The sequence below is a fragment of the Somniosus microcephalus genome, unplaced genomic scaffold (assembly GCF_052327205.1).
Source record: "Somniosus microcephalus isolate GS21.2 unplaced genomic scaffold, FLI_Smic_1.0 unresolved_chr7, whole genome shotgun sequence".
Classification (NCBI taxonomy): domain Eukaryota; kingdom Metazoa; phylum Chordata; class Chondrichthyes; order Squaliformes; family Somniosidae; genus Somniosus; species Somniosus microcephalus.
Genome location: NW_028225185.1, coordinates 34255129 through 34277356, shown reverse-complemented (window position 1 = coordinate 34277356; position 22228 = coordinate 34255129). Strand labels below are relative to the sequence as shown.

At 51.4% G+C, this 22228-nt stretch overlaps 2 protein-coding genes across 2 annotated transcripts in view; one reads left to right on the top strand and one right to left on the bottom strand.

Moving 5' to 3' along the window:
- otud5a (OTU deubiquitinase 5a) overlaps window positions 1-10811 on the bottom strand; it is a 50124-nt gene extending 39313 nt beyond the window's left edge. The window contains 1 exon segment of the mRNA XM_085978320.1: window positions 10215-10811. Within this exon segment, the coding sequence (XP_085834446.1) occupies window positions 10215-10811 (597 nt within the window).
- LOC147086771 (uncharacterized) overlaps window positions 1-22228 on the top strand; it is a 518811-nt gene that overhangs the window by 263292 nt on the left and 233291 nt on the right. The gene's annotated exons all lie outside the window — the stretch shown is intronic.

The following is a 22228-nucleotide window of genomic DNA, read 5'->3' as shown; positions in this document are numbered from 1 at the left end:
CCAGCCTGTAACTCACTCCCGGGTATCTGTTATTCTATATATGAACCCCTCGATTAGATTCCAGCCTGTAACTCACTCCCGGGTATCTGTTATTCTATATATAAACCCCTCGAACTCCTCGATTAGATTCCAGCCTGTAACTCACTCCCGGGTATCTGTTATTCTATATATGAACCCCTCGATTAGATTCCAGCCTGTAACTCACTCCCAGGTATCTGTTATTCTATATATAAACCCCCCCGAACCCCTCGATTAGATTCCAGCCTGTAACTCACTCCCGGGTATCTGTTATTCTATATATAAACCCCCCGAACCCCTCGATTAGATTCCAGCCTGTAACTCACTCCCGGGTATCTGTTATTCTATACATAAACCCCCTGAACCCCTCGATTAGATTCCAGCCTGTAACTCACTCCCGGGTATCTGTTATTCTATATATGAACCCCTCGATTAGATTCCAGCCTGTAACTCACTCCCGGGTATCTGTTATTCTATATATGAACCCCTCGATTAGATTCCAGCCTGTAACTCACTCCCGGGTATCCGTTATTCTATATATAAACCCCCCGAACCCCTCGATTAGATTCCAGCCTGTAACTCACTCCCGGGTATCTCTTATTCTACATATAAACCCCCCCGAACCCCTCGATTAGATTCCAGCCTGTAACTCACTCCTGGGTATCTGTTATTCTATATATAAACCCCCCGAACCCCTCGATTAGATTCCAGCCTGTAACTCACTCCCGGGTATCTGTTATTCTATTCACAAACCCCCCGAACCCCTCGATTAGATTCCAGGCTGTAACTCACTCCCGGGTATCTCTTATTCTACATATAAACCCCCCCGAACCCCTCGATTAGATTCCAGCCTGTAACTCACTCCTGGGTATCTGTTATTCTATATATAAACCCCCCGAACCCCTCGATTAGATTCCAGCCTGTAACTCACTCCCGGGTATCTGTTATTCTATTCACAAACCCCGGGTGTGCGCTATTCTCTCTCTATAGATATAGAAATGTTACTCACTTTCTCTCCATGAATATTACTCCATATATGAATACACGATTACCATATATGTATAATATAAAAAATACGATTACCCTATATATACACACACCATTACCTATATATTACCCTATATATACACACACACCATTGCCCTATATACACAACGACCCTACACACACACACAATATTGCCCTATACACACGCACACAATGACCCTATACACACACACACAATATTGCCCTATACACACACAATGACCCTATATACACACACAATGACCCTATACACACACAAATGACCGTATACACACACACACAATGACCCTATACACACACACACAATGACCCTATATACACACACACAATGACCCTATATACACACAATGACCGTATACACACACACACAATGACCCGAGACACACACACACAATGACCCTATATACACACACAATGACCCTATACACACACACACAATGACCCTATACACACACACACAATGACCCTATACACACACACACAATGACCGTATACACACACACACAATGACCCTATACACACGCACACAATGACCCTATACACACGCACACAATGACCCTACACACGCACACAATGACCCTATACACACACACAATGACCCTATACACACACACACACACACAATGACCCTATACACACACACAATGACCCTATACACACACACACAATGACCCTATACACACACACACAATGACCCTATACACACACACACAATGACCCTATACACACACACACAATGACCCTATACACACACAATGACCGTATACACACGCACACAATGACCGTATACACACGCACACAATGACCCTATACACACACACACAATGACCGTATACACACACACACAATGACCCTATACACACACACACAATGACCCTATACACACACACACAATGACCGTATACACACACACACAATGACCCTATACACACACACACAATGACCCTATACACACACACACAATGACCCTATACACACACATACACACACACACAATGACCCTATACACACACACACAATGACCGTATACACACACACACAATGACCCTATACACACACACACACAATGACCCTATACACAGGCACACAATGACCCTACACACACACAATGACCCTATACACACACACACACAATGACCCTGTACACACACACACAATGACCCTACACACACACACAATGACCCTATACACACACACATGACCCGATACACACACACACACACAATGACCCTATACACACACAATGACCCTATACACACACAATGACCCTATACACACACACACAATGACCCTACACACACACACACACAATGACCCTATACACACGCACACAATGACCCTATACACACACACTATGACCCTATACACACACAATGACCCTATACACACACACACAATGACCCTATACACACACACACACAATGACCCTATACACACACACACAATGACCCTATACACACACACACAATGACCCTACACACACACACACAATGACCCTATACACACACAATGGCCCTACACACGCACACAATGACCCTATACACACACACACAATGACCCTATACACACACACACACAATGACCCTACACACACACAATGACCCTATACACACACACACACAATGACCCTGCACACACACACACAATGACCCTGCACACACACACACAATGACCCTATACACACACACACACAATGACCCGATACACACACACACACAATGACCCGATACACACACACACACAATGACCCTACACACACACACACAATGACCCTATACACACACACACACAATGACCCTATACACACACACACACAATGACCCGATACACACACACACACAATGACCCTATACACACACACACAATGACCCTATACACACACAATGACCCTACACACAATGACCCTATATACACGCACACAATGACCCTATACACACGCACACAATGACCCTATACACACGCACACAATGACCCTATACACACACAATGACCCTGTACACACACACAATGACCCTATACACACACACACAATGACCCTATACACACACACACAATGACCCTATACACACACACACAATGACCCTATACACACACACACAATGACCCTATACACACACAATGACCCTATACACACACACACAATGACCCTATACACACACACACAATGACCCTATACACACACACACAATGACCCTATACACACACACACACAATGACCCTACACACACACACACAATGACCCTATACACACACACACAATGACCCTACACACACACACACGACCCGATACACACACACACACAATGACCCTATACACACACAATGACCCTATACACACACACACAATGACCCTACACACGCACACAATGACCCTATACACACGCACACAATGACCCTATACACACGCACACAATGACCCTATACACACACACACAATGACCCTATACACACACACACAATGACCCTACACACACACAATGACGCTATACACACACACACCATTGCCCTATACACACACAATGACCCTATATACACACACAATGACCCTACACACACACACAATGACCCTACACACACACAATGACCCTACACACACACAATGACCCTATATACACACGCGCACAATGACCCTATACACACGCACACAATGACCCTATACACACGCACACAATGACCCTATACACACACACACAATGACCCTATACACACACACACAATGACCCTATACACACACACACACAATGACCCTATACACACACACACACAATGACCCTATACACACACACACACAATGACCCTATATACACACACAATGACCCTACACACACACACACAATGACCCTACACACACACACAATGACCCTACACACACACACAATGACCCTATACACACACGCACACAATGACCCTATACACACACACACACAATGACCCTATACACACGCACACAATGACCCTATACACACACACACAATGACCCTACACACACAATGACCCTACACACACACACACAATGACCCTACACACACACACACAATGACCCTACACACACACACACAATGACCCTATACACACACAATTACCCTATACACACACACACAATGACCCTATACACACACACAATGACCCTATACACACACACAATGACCCTATACACACACACAATGACCCTATACACACACACACACAATGACCCTACACACACACAATGACCCTACACACACACAATGACCCTATACACACACACAATGACCCTATACACACACACACAATGACCCTACACACACACACAATGACCCTATACACACAATGAACCTATACACACGCACACAATGACCCTATACACACACAATGACCCTACACACACACACACAATGACCCTATACACACACACACCATTGCCCTATATACACACACAATGACCCTATACACACACACACACAATGACCCTATACACACACACAATGACCCGATACACACACACACAATGACCCTATACACACACACACAATGACCCGATACACACACACAATGACCCTATACACACACAATGACCCTATACACACACACACAATGACCCTATACACACACGCACACAATGACCCTATACCCACACACACAATGACCCTATACACACACACACAATGACCCTATACACACACACACAATGACGCTATACACACACACACAATGACGCTATACACACACACACCATTGCCCTATATACACACACACAATGACCCTATACACACACACACAATGACCCTATATACACACACACAATGACCCTATACACACACACACAATGATCCTGCACACACACACACAATGACCCTATACACACACACACAATGACCCTACACACACACACAATGACCCTATACACACACACAATGACCCGATACACACACACACAATGACCCTATACACACACACAATGACCCTATATACACGACCCTATACACACACACACAATGACCCTACACACACACAATGACCCTATACACACGCACACAATGACCCTATACACACACAATGACCCTATACACACACACACAATGACCCTATATACACACACAATGACCCTATACACACACACAATGACCCTATACACACACAATGACCCTATACACACACAATGACCCTATACACACACACAATGACCCTATACACACACACACAATGACCCTATACACACACACACACAATGACCCTATACACACACACACAATGACCCTATACACACAATGACCCTATATACACACAATGACCCTATACACACACACAATGACCCTATACACACACACACAATGACCCTATACACACACTGACCCTATACACACACACACAATGACCCTATACACACAATGACCCTATATACACACAATGACCCTATACACACACACAATGACCCTATACACACACACACAATGACCCTATACACACACACACAATGACCCTACACACACACACCATTGCCCTATATACACACACAATGACCCTACACACACACACACAATGACCCTATACACACACACACACAATGACCCGATACACACGCACACAATGACCCTATACACACGCACACAATGACCCTATACACACGCACACAATGACCCTATACACACGCACACAATGACCCTATACACACACACACACAATGACCCTATACACACAGACAATGACCCTATACACACAATGACCCTATATACACACACACAATGACCCTATACACACACAATGACCCTGCACACACACAATGACCCTATACACACACACACAATGACCCTATACACACAGACAATGACCCTATACACACAATGACCCTATATACACACAATGACCCTGCACACACACAATGACCCTATACACACACACACAATGACCCTATACACACACACAATGACCCTATACACACACACACGACCCTATACACACACAAATGACCCTATACACACACAATGACCCTACACACACACACAATGACCCTATGCACACACACAATGACCCTATGCACACACACACAATGACCCTATACACACACACACAATGACCCTATACACACACACACAATGACCCTACACACACACACAATGACCCTACACACACACAATGACCCTACACACACACAATGACCCTATACACACGTACACAATGACCCTATACACACACACACAATGACCCTATACACACACACACACAATGACGCTATACACACACAATGACAGTATACACACACACACAATGACCCTATACACACACGCACACAATGACCCTACACACACAATGACCCTATACACACACAATGACCCTATATACACACGCACAATGACCCTATACACACACACAATGACCCTATACACACACACACAATGACCCTATACACACACACACAATGACCCTATACACACACACACAATGACCCTATACACACACACACACACAATGACCCTACACACACACACAATGACCCTATGCACACACACACAATGACCCTATACACACACACACAATGACCCTATACACACACACACAATGACCCTACACACACACACAATGACCCTACACACACACAATGACCCTACACACACACAATGACCCTATACACACGTACACAATGACCCTACGCACACAATGACCCTACACACACACACACACAATGACCCGATGCACACACACACAATGACCCTATACACACACACACAATGACCCTATACACACACACACACAATGACGCTATACACACACACTGACAGTATACACACACACACAATGACCCTATACACACACGCACACAATGACCCTACACACACAATGACCCTATACACACACAATGACCCTATATACACACGCACAATGACCCTATACACACACACAATGACCCTATACACACACACACAATGACCCTATACGCGCACACACAATGACCCTATACACACACACACAATGACCCTATACACACACACAGTTACCCTATACACACACGATTACCCTATACACACACGATTACCCTATACACAGAAACAAACATAGAAGATAGGAGCAAGAGTCGGCCATTCGGCCCCTCGAGCCTACTCCGCCATTCAATGCGATCATGGCTGATCATCCAAATTCAGTACCCTGTCCCTGCCTTCTCCCCATATCCCTTGATCCCTTTAGCCTTAAGAAATATATCCAACTCCTTCTTGAATATATTTAATGAATTGGCCTCCACTGCCTTCTGTGGTAGAGAATTCCACAGGTTCACCACTCTCTGGGTGAAGAAATTCCTCCTCATCTCTGTCCTAAATGGCTTACCCCTTATCCTTAGACTGTGATCCCTGGTTCTGGACTCCCCCGCCATCGGGAACATCCTTCCTGCATCTAGTCTGTCTAGTCCTGTTAGAATTTTATAAGTTTCAATGAGATTCCTTCTCATTCTTCTAAACTCCAACGAGTATAAGCCCAATCGACCCAATCTCTCCTTATACGTCATTCCTGCCATCCCAGGTATCAGTCTGGTGAATCTTCGCTGCACTCCCTCCATGGCAAGAACATCCTTCCTCAGATAAGGCGACCAAAACTGCACACAATACTCAAGGTGTGGTCTCACCAAGGCCCTGTACAACTGCAGCAAGACATCCTTGCTCCTGTACTCGAATCCTCTCGCTACGAAGGCCAACATACCATTTGCCTTCGTAACCGCCTGCTGCACCTGCATGCTTACCTTCAGCGACTGGTGCACAAGGACACCCAGGTCTCGTTGCACGTCCCCTTCTCCCAATCTATTGCCGTTCAGATAATAATCTGCCTTCCTGTTTTTGCCACCAAAGTGGATAACCTCGCATTTATCCACATTATACTGCATCTGCCCAATCACCCAACCTGTCCAAATCATACTGGAGATTGTTGATCTTGACAATCTAGTGCTGCTCTATTGACAATCTAGTGCTGCTCTATTAACAATCTAGTGACAACCTGTTGCTGATCTATTGACAACCTGTTGCTGATCTATTGACAACCTGTTGCTGATTTATTAACATAGAAACTAGGAGCAGGAGTAGGCCATTCGGCCCTTCGAGCCAGCTCTGCCATTCAATGAGATCATGGCTGATCATCCAAATTCAGTACCCTGTCCCTGCCTTCTCCCCATATCCCTTTAGCCTCAAGAAATATATCCAACTCTTTCTTGAATATATTTAATGAACTGGCCTTCACCGCCCTCTGTGGTAGAGAATTCCACAGGTTCACCACTCTCTGGGTGAAGAAGTTCCTCATTTCAGTCCTAAATGGCTTACCCCTTATCCTTAGACTGTGACCCCTGGTTCTGGACTTCCCGGCCATCGGGAACATCCTTCCAGCATCTAGTCTGTCCAGGCCTGACAGAATTTTATAAGTTTCGATGAGATCCCCTCTCAATCTTCTAAACTCCAGTGAGTATAAGCCCAATCGACACAATCTCTCCTCAAACGTCATTCCTGCCATCCCAGGTATCAGCCTGGTGAATCTTCGCTGCACTCCCTCCATGGCAAGAACGTCCTTCCTCAGGTAAGGTGACCAAAACTGCACACAATACTCAAGGTGTGGTCTCACCAAGGCCCTGTACAACTGCAGCAAGACATCCTTGCTCCTGTACTCGAACCCTCTTGCTACGAAGGCCAACATACCATTTGCCTTCTTAACCGCCTGCTGCACCTGGATGCTTACCTTCAGCGACTGGTGCACAATAACACCCAGGTCTCTTTGCACTTCCCCTTCTCCCAATCTATTGCCATTCAAATAATAATCTGCCTTCCTGTTTTTGCCACCAAAGTGGATAACCTCACATTTATCCACATTATAGTGCATTTGCCATGTTTCTGCCCAATCACGCAACCTGTCCAAATCGTACTGGAGTTTCACGACATCCTCCTCACAGCTTACCCTCCCACCCAGCTTTGTGTCGTCTGCAAATTTGGAGATATTACATCCAATTCCCTCGTCCAGATTATTAATATATATTGTGAACAGCTGGGGCCCTAGGACCGATCCTTGCGGTACCCCACTAGTCACTGCCTGCCACTCGGAAAACGACCCGTTTATTCCAACTCTTTGCTTTCTGTCCGCCAACCAGTTCTCTATCCAAGTCAATACCTTGCCCCCAATCCCATGTGCCTTAATTTTGCACGCTAATCTCTGATGTGGGACCTTATCGAAAGCCTTATGGAAAGTCCAAATACACCACATCCACTGGTTCTCCCTTATCTATTCTGCCAGTTACATCCTCAAAACCTATTGCTGATCTATTGACAGTCCATTGCTGATCTATTGACAGTCCATTGCTGATCTATTGACGATCAGTCCTGATCTATTGACAGTCTATTGCTGATCTATTGACAATCTATTGCTGATCTATTGACAATCTATTGCTGATCTATTGACAATCTATTGCTGATCTATTGACAATCAATTGCTGATCTAGTGACAGTCTATTGCTGATCTATTGACAATCAATTGCTGATCTATTGACAATCAATTGCTGATCTATTGACAATCAATGCTGATCTATTGACAATCTATTGCTGATCTATTGCTGATCAGTCCTGATCTATTGACAATCTATTGCTGATCTATTGACAACTATTGCTGATCTATTGACAGTCTATTACTGATTTATTGACAATTGTTGATCTATTGACAATCTATTGCTGATCTATTAACCATCTATTGACCACTATCTATTGATGACCAGTCCAGGTTTATTGACCATCTATTGCTGATTTATTGACCATCTATTGACCACTATCTATTGATGACCAGTCCAGGTTTATTGACCATCTATTGACAATCTATTGCTGATTTATTGACCATGTATTGATGATCAGTCCTGGTTTATTGACAACTATTGATGATCAGTCCTGGTTTATTGACAACTATTGATGACCAGTCCTGATCTATTGACCACTATTGCTGGTGTATTGACAACTATTGCTGATCAGTCCTGGTCTATTGACCACTATTGCTGGTTCATTGACCATCTATTGACAATCTATTGATGACCAGTCCTGATCTATTGACCACTATTGATGACCAGTCCTGATCTATTGACCACTATTGATGACCAGTCCTGATCTATTGACCACTATTGATGACCAGTCCTGATCTATTGACCACTATTGCTGGTTTATTGACCATCTATTGCCCAGCTTTACCTGCTCGGCCTGGGCCGGGTCCTGCAGCTGCTCGCTGGACGCCGTCTCGTACTCGTCCTCGCTGTTGTAGCCGGCCGCCTGCTCCTGGGGCCCGGCGCTGGGTCCGGCCGCTGCGCCTCCGGGTCCGGCCGCTCCTCCCGCTCCTCCTCCAGCGCCGGCCGGCCCGCCGGGCCCGGGGTTGGCGGCCAGGCCCAGGCCCAGGCCTAGGCCGGCGGCGGGCGGCCCGGGCAGCAGCAGGCGGTGGTGGTGCGGGTGATGCTGGCGGTGGTGTCGGTGGTGCCGGTGGGCTTTGTGGCGGTGCTGGTGCTGGCGGTGGTGGTGCCGCCTCTTGCCGGCCGGGCCTCCTCCTCCTCCGCCGGCTCCGCAGCCGCCTCCTGGAGTTTCCCCATCGCCGGCCCCCGAGCCCCCGCCGCCGGCCGGGTCCCAAGGCGAGGCCGAGGCCGGAGGCGCCGAGCCCCCCGAGGCCGAGGAGCAGGAAGCCGAGGCCGAGGAGGCAGCGGCGGCCGCCAGCAAGAGCGAAGGGGCCGGCGGAGGAGGCGAGGCCCGCGGCTCCGGCTCGTCCGGCCGCTCCGCCGGCTGCTTGGGCAGGATGGTCATGGCGGCTCGGCGGCCCGCTCACCAGCAACCAGCGGCCCGGCCCAGGCCCCGCCTCCCCGGCCGGCCCCGGCCCGCCGCCAGCCGCCGCTGCTGCCCCGCACTGACGTCCCCTCCCCCGTCCGCCAACACCGCCCGTCTCCGCGGCTGCCGCTGCCCCGCAATGAGGTCACCGCGTAACGCACGTCGGCCGTCGATGGCCCGCACTGACGTCCCCTCCCGTCCGCCAACACCGCCCGTCTCCGCGGCCCCGCAATGAGGTCACCGCGTAACGCACGTCGGCCGTCGCTGTCCCGCACTGACGTCAACACAGCAGCTTGCCCCCGCACTGACGTCACCACGCAAGACCCCCCCTTCGCACCACCGCAGCCTCCCAACCACGCGCTGACGTCACCAGCCCCGCCGCTTGCCCCCCTCAGTGACGTCACCACGCAGGGGCCCCCCTTCGCACCACGCGCTGACGTCACCGCGCACTCGCTTGCCGACCAGCGCCCCGCACTGACGTCACCGCGCCGCCGACCCCCCACCACAGCGGCTGAGTGGAATGCCCCGCAATGAGGTCACCGTGTCCGTACGAAGGCACGCACCCACACAAACACGGCTGAAAACGTCCCGAGTACCCGCCCCGCTCAACCGCCTGCCCCGCACTCAGGTTGACAACAGACCCCCCCACCAACGTTGCCCCGCAGTGACGTCAGCGCGTTTCAAGGGCGTGGCTTGCCCAGCACTGACGTCAGCGCGCACGCCCCCCCCCGTTGCCCCGCACTGACGTCACACCTCACCGCCCCGCAATGAGGTCACAACGTACTTACGTAAGTACGCAGCCCCGCACAGTAAAGGGTTTGAGGTGCGCAGCTTGACCGCCCCTCCTGCCCAGCCGCCGCACTGAGTTCACCGCGCACTCACGTAGGCAATAGCGCCCCGTTGCCCCCACTCTCCTTCCCCCCCCGCCACGCACTGACGACGGCAGTACAGAGGCCGCGTCCCCCGCCTGCCCCCACAGTACCCACACGATTAAAGGGTTTGAGGTGCGCGACTGGGCTTGGCTCCCCCCGCCCCGCACTGAGATCACCGCGCACTCACGTACGGACCAGCACCCCGTTGCCCCGCACTGACGTCATCGGTCCGCCTTCACTGCGCAGGCCCAATCCGCGCCTGCCCCGCAATGAGGTCAGCACGCAGCGACGTCACCCTCCAATTCCTCCGCGCGTGGCTGCACCTCCCCCGCCGCCGCCGCAATGAGGTCAGCGCGCACGGACGCAAGTGGCCACGTTGCCCCGCAGTGACGTCAGTCCCCCGCAGTGACGTCAGTCTCCCGCACCGCACCACAGGCGGCGTCCGAGTCCCGTGACTTGCCCCGCAATGAGGTCAGCACGTCGGCGAGTCGCTCGCCCGCCCTCCCTCAGCGGCTGTCGCTCCAGAGGCGGGCGTTCGCCTTCGACCAGGAGGACCCCCCCCCCTATCCCCAGCTTCCTTCTTCTGGGGGGTGTGAGGCGAGTAGCTTCGACGCCGGCTGCTTATATATTTCCTATCTCTATCTTTCTCTCACAACTCCGGTCGAGGGGGGCGGCGGCGGCCGCTCAAACACAACAACAAACCGGGCGACGACTTCTTTCCCTTTCTCTCTCCCCCCGCCCCCCTGCCCGATGCGTCATTTCCGCCCCCCCCGGTGCCCCGCAATGATGTCAGGGGCGCCGTTGGGTTCCGTGCCCCGCAGCGGCGTCGTGACGCAATCACGCCGACTGACCTTCGCCGGCCGTGCGGATCCCGCCCCGCCTCCGTCTGTGACGCCGTGCGCCACCCCTGGCTTTGCCCCGCAATGACGTCACCCAGGCCGGCCATTTTAAGGGGAAACTCCTTGCCCCTCACCAACATGGCCGCCCCAACGCCACCCATTCCACTATCTCCTTTTCATTCTTCTCAACTCAATAGCAGCAACAACTTGCATTTATCCAGCGCCTTTAACGTAAGGAGCGTAAATCAGACAAAAAAAATGTTTCTTGACAGCCGCACAAGGAGATATTAGGGGACAGGGCCACCAAAAGCTTGGCCAAAGAGGTCGGTTTTAAGGAACGACTTTTAGAATCGTAGGAATTCACGGCACGGGAGGAGGCCATTCGGCCCATCGTGTCCGTGCCGGCCGACAAAGAGCTCTCCGGCCCAATCCCACTGTCCAGCTCTCGGTCCGTAGCCCTGTAGGTTACGGCGCTTCGAGTGCGTATCCAAGTACTTTTTAAATGTGATTAGGGTTTCTGCCTCGACCACCCTTTCAGGCAGTGAGTTCCAGACCCCCACCACCCTCTGGGTGAAGAAAGTTCTCCTCGACTCCCCTCTAATCCTTCTCCCAATGACTTTAAATCTCTGCCCCCCTGGTTATTGACCTCTCTGCTGAGGGCAATAGGTCCTTCCTATCCACTCTATCCAGGCCCCCTCATCATTTTATACACCTCGATTAAATCTCCCCTCAGCCTCCTCTGTTCCAAAGAAAACAACGCCAGCCTCTCCAATCCTTCCTCATCGCTAAAATTCCCCAGTCCTGGCAACATCCTCATACCCTCTCTAGTGCGATCACATCCTTCCTGTAATGTGGTGACCAGAACTGCACGCAGTACTCTAGCTGAGGCCTAACTAGTGTTTTCTACAGTTCAAGCACAACCCCCCTGCTCTTGTATTCTATGTCTCGGCTAATAAAGCAAAGTATGCCTTCTTAACCACCTTATCTACATGTCCTGCTACTTTCAGGGATCTGTGGACATGCACGCCAAGATCTTAAAGGAGGAGAGAGAGGCAGAGAGGTTTAGGGAGGGAATTCTCGAGCTTGGGGACCTGGCGCGGTCGCCAATGGTGGAGCGATGGAAATCGGGGGGGGGGTGGATGTGCAAGAGGCCAGAATTGGAGGAGCACAGAGAAGGTTACAGCGATAGGGGGGGGGGGGCGAGGAGGCCACGGAGGGATTTGAAAACAAGGATGAAAATTTTTTAAATCGAGGCGCAGCTTAACCGGGAGCCATTGTAGGTCAGCGAGCGCAGGGGGCGATGAGCGAACGGGACTCGGTGCGGGTTAGGACACGGGGCAGCAGAGTTTTGGATGACCTCGGGTTTACGTAGGGTGGAATGTGGGAGGCCGGCCAGGAGTGCGTTGGAATAGTAAAGTCTGGAGGTGACAAAGGCAGGGGTGAGGGTTTCAGCAGCGGATGAGCTGAGGCAAGGGCAGAGACGGGCGATGTTACGGAGGTGGGAACAGGCGGTCTTTGTTATGCTGCGGATATGTGGTCGGAAGCTCATTTCAGGGTCAAATACGACACCGAGGTTGCGAACAGTGTGGTTCAGCCTCAGACAGATGTTGGGGAGAGGGATGGGACCCCGTCGGGCGGGTTTTCAGGCGGGCGGGGGCTGAAAATCGCATAAATAGGGGGTCGCGACACCCCCCCGCCCAATTCCCTGCCCCGCCCCGGTGTTTCAGCGCGACCCGAAACAGTCCCGCCCGCCACAGGCGGGAATGGTCGGCGGGAGCCTAATGATCAATTATTGGCATGTTTAATCCTATTTTCAGGGTCCCTTGCAATTTTCAGCCTTTCCCCACATAAAACACGCTTGGTGGGAACACCACTGATGAAATCTGGCTTGAACAGAGTTGGCTTGCTTGCTTTCAACTGCAGGTCAATCAGGACGGAAGAGATTTAATCAGCCAGCATTTGCAGGCTGCAGGACCTTGTTGCTGAAGGCTTGGGGCAACTTGTTGAAGGCTTAGGCACAGCTGTGGAAGGTTGGAGCCTCACACACTTCTCCAGTGTGAGCTCCTGGGAAGCCCCTCTCACCACCCTAACTCAGCGCCTCCTCAACGGAGGCATCTGCCAGAAGCATGGGAGGCCTTTTGTTCCTTCCCTTCCTGGCATTAGAGGATCTCCAACAGCAGAGGAGGCTGGAGCAACTCCAGCACCAGCAGGAGCGGCAGGCTGCGGGTCAGCCACCTCAGGCAGCACAGGCCAGAAGGGGCCAGCGCATGGAAGGCCGTCGGCGCAGGAGATACCCCCCAAACAGGGTCTACAGACACAGGGTGAGCTACCTCAACATGACTGAGCAGCAGTGCCAGAGGCGGCTCCGACTTTCGCGAGAGGTTGTGACTGACATCTGCGCAATGCTGTAGCAAGACCTGGAGCCCAGAGCACCAAGTCCACACTCCTTACCAGTGGCCATCAAAGTCACCGCCGCACTCAACTTTTATGCCTCAGGCTCCTTCCAGGGATCGGCAGCAGACATCAGCGGCATCTCCCAGGCGGCCGCACACACTTGCATCAAACAGGTCACCGATGGCCTCTTTGCCCTCGCGCACAATCACAACCATTTCACCAGGGTTCGCGCAAGTGTGAGGGCGCGAGCGCTTGGATTAGCTCAGCTGGCAGACTTTCCAAGGGTGCAGGGCGTCATTGACTGCACACATGTGGCCCTTAGGGCACCCCACCGCAATCCAGGAGTTTTTGTCAACCGCAAGGGCTTCCACTTCCTTAACGTTCAGCTGGTGTGTGACCACAAGGAGGAGATTTTGCATGTTTGTGCCAAGTACCCTGGCAGCTGCCATGACTCCTTCATACTGCGCCAGTCTACTGTGCCGACGCTATTCATTCCGCCAAACGAACTTCAAGGATGGCTACTTGGAGACAAGGGATATCCCCAGTGCTCCTGGCTAATGACGCCGTTGAGGAGACCAGCCAGCGAAGCTGAGGAGCGCTACAACTCCAGCCACATTACCACCAGATGCATTATCGAGCAAACCATCGGATTGCTGAAGATGCGCTTCAGATGCCTCGATAGATCAGGTGGAGCCCTACAGTACTCATCAGCCAGGGTCTCCAAAATCACAACATGGCACAGCGTCGTGGCTTGCCGATTCCGCAGGACCAAGAGGCTCCTCACAGAGCCGCCTCGGATGAGGATGATGCTGAGGAGGAGGAGGAGGAGGGAAACGAGCATCCTGCAGAGGCCCGCCAACCAGCGGCACCAGTGCGCGAGAACATTGCTGGGCGGAATGCAAGGAACGCACTCATAAGGATAGCAAACTGAGAAAAACTTTGACAATGTACAGACTTAATGAACATAACCTGGCGATCGAAAAAGGTAGACACAGACAGACCCGGCTACCAAGAGAGGACAGGATATGCTCTCACTGCAGTCAGGGAGTGGTGGAGACAGAGATGCACTTCCTCACAGCTTGTAGAAAATATCAGGGCATAAGGGAGAATTTCTACCCAAAATTCACAAAAATATGCCCGGAATTCAGAAATTTGAATGACGACCAAAAACTCCCATACCTACTAGGGGAAGAGAGAAATTGCATAACACTAGCGGCACACTATGTTACAGCTTGCCATAAACAGAGGGACAACCAGTAAATATAAGAAAAGAGTATATATAAATTATATATGAAAGTATATATTTATACACTCAGGGATATATCTGTTTATACACTGTATGGATAGATCTGTATTTTTGTGAACAAACATGAATGTTTTCCGATGCTTTGGCAACATAAGATGTAACTTGTCATGCCAATAAAGCGATTTGAATTGAATTGAATTGAATTGAATATCCCCATTCGCCAAATGACAGACGCCATAACTGCAGCAGTTGCCACCAGATTTTTAATGTACAGGAAACTGATGGCATTAAAACTATTTACAAGACTTGTCACCCAAGTGACTACCCTTGTGATTAGTGTTGCTTTATTTTTCTCTTACGCGTGCTCCTACGTAGTGCTACCCCTTTGGCTTCAGCAGATGTGGAGGCCCCTTGCTCACTTTCCTGCTGCGCCTGTCTCGACACCTTTGGCGGGCGTCCTCTGGGGTGGCGAGCCTGTGAGGGCTCGTCAACAGTCTGCTGCTCCTGCGGCTGTGCAGGGCTTGAGACTCCTATCTCACTGGGGTGTGGACTCCGGCGGGGCTCTGGCCGAGGGCTCTGAAGTGGCATGGAAGTGTGAGCGCGTGGAGAGGAGCCCCCACTCCCTTGAGGTGTGCCAACAACCTCCTCTCATGGGTCAGCTCCCACTCAGCGCCTGCAAGTGGCTGGAGAGCACCTTGCTGCACATCAGGGGGGCCATGGAGACCCGTCTCAGCACTGGAAGTCCTGCTCAGAGGGACTTCCATGAAGGTCTGGTTTCGGTGCTCAATAGATGCCCATCGCTCCTCAAGAGATGTCATTCTATTCAGAGCACTCACCATGTTTTCGATACCCTGGCGACTAAGCTCCTCCATGGCCGCAGCCCTCCTCTCCTCGGCCGCAGCCCCCCTCTCCTCGGCAGTAACCAGCCTTACCATGGAGGTTGCCAACCTTTCCGTGGTGATGCTTTCATGCGCCAATGACTCCAATAAGGCTCTGCTCATGCTCGCCATGGACTCCTCCATTCGCTCCACACTCGCAGCGACCCTGGAGACAAAACCTGCCAGAGACTCCTGCATCTGTGCACGGAGATCCATCACCTCCTCTCTTGCGGATGGACCCAGAGGCATAGGGTCGACATGCAGCTGAGCTGAGCTGAGCTGGCAGAGGCCTGCGCCCTCCGACGAGGACTCTCCACTGCTGTCCCTGTCTCCACACTCTGCTGATGCTCACTTGTGAGCTGTGATACACCAGGTGACAACACTACTCCATGTCCCGAAGGTCCCCCCGAGGTGTGAGTGTCTGCGCTGGTGCTGGGTGCGCTTACTTCTGCTGACGCTGCGCCCTCAGAGGCTGGAGCTTCCTCTGAGGAGTCTGGCTGCACAGCCTCTTCCTCCTCGGCAGTGGCGACGGGGGCTCCGGATGGTCCTGTGGGGGAGTAAAGGAAAGAGTTGGAGATGTGATGGCAAGGCTACTTGCACATTGCATTTGGCAGATGCTCATAAGTCCAAATGATGTGGCTTCAGAATCATATCAGCAACTCATGCTATGCCAATGAGAGAGATGGGGAACTATTCTGTCACCAGGTTGCGGGCTTGCTCCTGTCTCTCCTGCCCCAGTATCCGCAGGCACGTCAGCCCCAGCAATCTCGAGCGCCGCTTCCTCCCAGGGGCTCAGGTGGGCGATTGAGGGTGGTCCTCCTCCAGTCCTCGCACGCTCTCGTCTATTGTGAGCTCTCTTTCCCTGCAATGAGGGAGACAAGTGGAGTTTGAGTGAGAGTGCAGGTGTGCGTGTAGAGATTGCATAGCATAGATACTTAGAAGGAGACAAAGATGGTGTGAGGCTGCAAGACCAAGGGCCCTCCCTGTGTGTTGTCACTTGTGTTCCAAGTACAGGTAGACTATCCTTTATCCGAACTTCCGAAAACCTCTAAAAACCGAAAGTTTTTTCGTTCAGCGTAAGTCGTGCGCACGACATGACCAGAGTGGCGCACGACTTACGCTGAGCAGGGCAGAGGGTCACAGAGTTCCCTCCTGGGTAGGAGATTGCAGGCCGAGCCGGGCAGTCTGAAGGAGGTACTGGGAGAGTGAACTCAACAATACAGCGGCCCGTCCGATAGCTGCAGCGGCCCGTCCGATATTCTTTTCTCCCCCCGACCCGACCCGACCCGAACCGCGGCCCGTCCGATATTCTTTTCTCCCCCCGACCCGACCCGAACCGCGGCCCGTCCGATATTCTTTTCTCCCCCCGACCCGACCCGAACCGCGGCCCGTCCGATATTCTTTTCTCCCCCCGACCCGACCCGAACCGCGGCCCGTCCGATATTCTTTTCTCCCCCCGACCCGACCCGAACCGCGGCCCGTCCGATATTCTTTTCTCCCCCCGACCCGACCCGAACCGCGGCCCGTCCGATATTCTTTTCTCCCCCCGACCCGACCCGAACCGCGGCCCGTCCGATATTCTTTTCTCCCCCCGACCCGACCCGAACCGCGGCCCGTCCGATATTCTTTTCTCCCCCCGACCCGACCCGAACCGCGGCCCGTCCGATATTCTTTTCTCCCCCCGACCCGACCTGAACCGCGACCCGTCCGATATTCTTTTCTCCCCGACCCGACCCGAACCGCGGCCTGTCCGATATTCTTTTCTCCCCCCGACCCTCGCCCTCCCCCTCCCCCCCCCGACCCCCGACGAGCCCCCCCCACCTGACCCGAACCGCGGCCTGTCCAATATTCTTTCCCCCCCCCACCCGACTCCCGACCTGATTTGCGGGCCAGCTTAGTAGGAGTCAGCCGATATCCGGCTTTCCAGAGAAGCAGGAAGGGGAATGAGACACGGAACAGTCGCAAGAGGTAGCCTGTACTTTTAAAATTTATATTAAATACAAATTTCCCAGTCTTATAATAATACCTTCTGAAATCCGAAAACCGAAACTCAGCTGGTCGCAAGACTTTCGGATAAGGGATAGTGTACCTGTATCAGAGTGAGAGGCAGTGTGAGGGCTGCATGGTGGAATAGTTATGTGAATGTGAGCATAGAGAGAGAGAGAGGGAATGGGTAAGGGTGCATGGATGTGACTGCGAAGTGGGATGTGGAGGAAGAGATTGCTGAAGCCGAGTGCTGTTGGGGAAAGGCAATGGGGATCAGGTCGAGGGCTGATGGAAACTTCGTACTGACTTTCCCCGTGCGGTGAAGGTCGTGGAAGCGCTTCCCGCACTGCAGCCAGGTCCGACAGGTGACTCCCAAAGAGTTGACCTCTGCAGCCACCTCCATCCAGGCAGCCCTGGTCTCTTTGGGGAGGCCTCTTCCTCCCTTAGCGCAAGGGTAGAGGACCTCCCTGTGGGCCCTCACCCCATCCACCAAGGTCTGGTTGTGACGTCTCGTCGAATTGGGCGGCGGCTCGGCCTCTGCCGCCGGCAGCAGCTGGTGCAGGCTCCTCTGCCAGTCTGCAAGACCGGCTGGCAAGCCTGCAGAGATGGAGAAGCTTGCTGGAGACTTTGAAAGCACCACGAATGATGACACCATACTGTGGGGCTATCTGACTGGAAATGGACAATTAGCAAGGGTGCCCACACGCTGGAACTTAATTGGCCACTTGAGGGAAAATTGCGTGCAGCTGGCTGACCTATTTTTTTTTGCGGCTCGGAACCCGACATTCGGGGGAACCCGAAAATTTCCCGCACGATCTGGAAAATCGGGGCCACGGAGTCAGTGACTAGGGAACGGAGTTTGTGGCGGGGATCGAGGAACAACGGCTTCGGTCTTCCCAATATTTAATTGACGGGAAAAAAGATTTACCAATTCAGTATGAGGGGGTTGACGTGCGAGGAAAGGTTGAGTAGGTTGGGCCTCTACTCATTGGAGTTCAGAAGAACGAGAGGCGATCTTATCGAAACATATAAGATTGTGAGGGGGCTTGATCGGGTGGATGCGGGGAGGATGTTTCCGCTGATGGGTGAGACTAGAACTAGGGGGCATAATCTTAGAATAAGGGGCTGCTGTTTCAAAACTGAGATGAGGAGAAACTTCTTCACTCCGAGGGTAGTAAATCTATGGAATTTGCTACCTCAGAGAGCTGTGGAAGCTGCGACATTAAATAAATTTAAAACGGAGATAGACAGTTTCCTAGCTGATAAGGGAATTAGGGGTTACGGGGAGCGGGCAGGGAAGTGGACGTGAGTCTAGGTTCGGATCAGCCATGATCCTATTGAATGGCGGAGCAGGCTCGAGGGGCCGTAGGGCCTACTCCTGCTCCTACTTCGTATGGACTTTCAAAAAGGGGGATTTGGATAAATACTTGCAAAGGAAAAAATTTGCAAGGCTACGGGGGAGGCGGGGGGAGAAAGAGAAAGGGGGAGAATGTGTGACTAATTAGATAGCGCTTTCAAAAGGGCCAGCACGGGCATGATGGGCCAAATGGACTCCTTCTGAAAGAAAGACTCCCATTTCTCCAGCCCCTTTCACCACCTCAGGACGTCCCAAAGCTCTTCACAGCCAATGAAGGACTTTTTTTGAAGTGTGGTCACTGTTGTAATGTGGGAAACGCAGCAGACAATTTGCGCACAGCAAGCTCCCACAAACAGCAATGTGATAATGATCCGATCATCTGTTTTAATGATTTTCTTTTTATTCGTTTATGGGTCCCTAATTTCCCCTTGAGAAGGTGGTGGTGAGCCGCCTTCTTGAACCGCTGCAGTCCCGTGTGGTGAAGGTGCTCCCACAGCGCTGTTAGGGAGGGAGTTCCAGGATTTTGACCCAGCGACGATGAAGGAACGGCCGATATATTTCCAAGTCAGGATGGTGTGTGTGACTCGGAAGGGAACTTGGAGGTGGTGGTGTTCCCGTGCGCCAGCTGCCCTCGTCCTTCTAGGTGGAAGAGGTGGCGGGTTTGGGAGGTGCTGCCGAAGAAGCCTTGGTGAGTTGCTGCAGTGCATCTTGTAGATGGTCCACACTGCAGCCACGGTGCGCCGGTGGTGGAGGGAGTGAATGTTTAAGGTGGTGGACGGGGTGCCGATCAAGCGGGCTACATAGATACATAGATACATAGAAGATAGGAGCAGGAGTAGGCCATTCGGCCCTTCGAGCCTGCTCCGCCATTCAATGAGATCATGGCTGATCATCCAAATTCAGTACCCTGTCCCTGCCTTCTCCCCATATCCCTTGATCCCTTTAGCCTTAAGAAATATATCCAACTCTTTCTTGAATATACTTAATGAACTGGCCTCCACCGCCCTCTGTGGCAGAGAATTCCACAGGTTCACCACTCTCTGGGTGAAGAAATTCCTCCTCATTTCAGCCCTAAATGGCTTACCCCTTATCCTTAGACTATGACCCCTGGTTCTGGACTCCCCGGCCATCAGAAACATCCTTCCTGCATCTAGTCTGTCCAGGCCTGACAGAATTTTATAGGTTTCGATGAGATCCCCTCTCAATCTTCTAAACTCCAGTGAGTATAAGCCCAATCGACACAATCTCTCCTCATACGTCATTCCTGCCATCCCAGGTATCAGCCTGGTGAATCTTCGCTGCACTCCTTCCATGGCAAGAACGTCCTTCCTCAGGTAAGGCGACCAAAACTGCACACAATACTCAAGGTGTGGTCTCACCAAGGCCCTGTACAACTGCAGCAAGACATCCTTGTTCTTGTACTCGAACCCTCTCGCTACAAAGGCCAACATACCATTTGCCTTCTTAACCGCCTGCTGCACCTGCATGCTTACGTTCAGCGACTGGTGTACAAGAACACCCAGGTCTCTTTGCACTTCCCCTTCTCCCAATCTATTACCATTCAAATAATTGCCTTTCTTTTTTTGCCACCAAAGTGGATAACCTCACATTTATCCACATTATAGTGCATTTGCCATGTTTCTGCCCAATCACCCAACCTGTCCAAATCGTGCTGGAGTTTCACGACATCCTCCTCACAGCATACCCTCCCCCCCAGCTTTGTGTCGTCTGCAAATTTGGAGATATTACATCCAATTCCCTCGTCCAGATCATTAATATATATTGTGAACAGCTGGGGTCCTAGGACCGATCCTTGCGGTACCC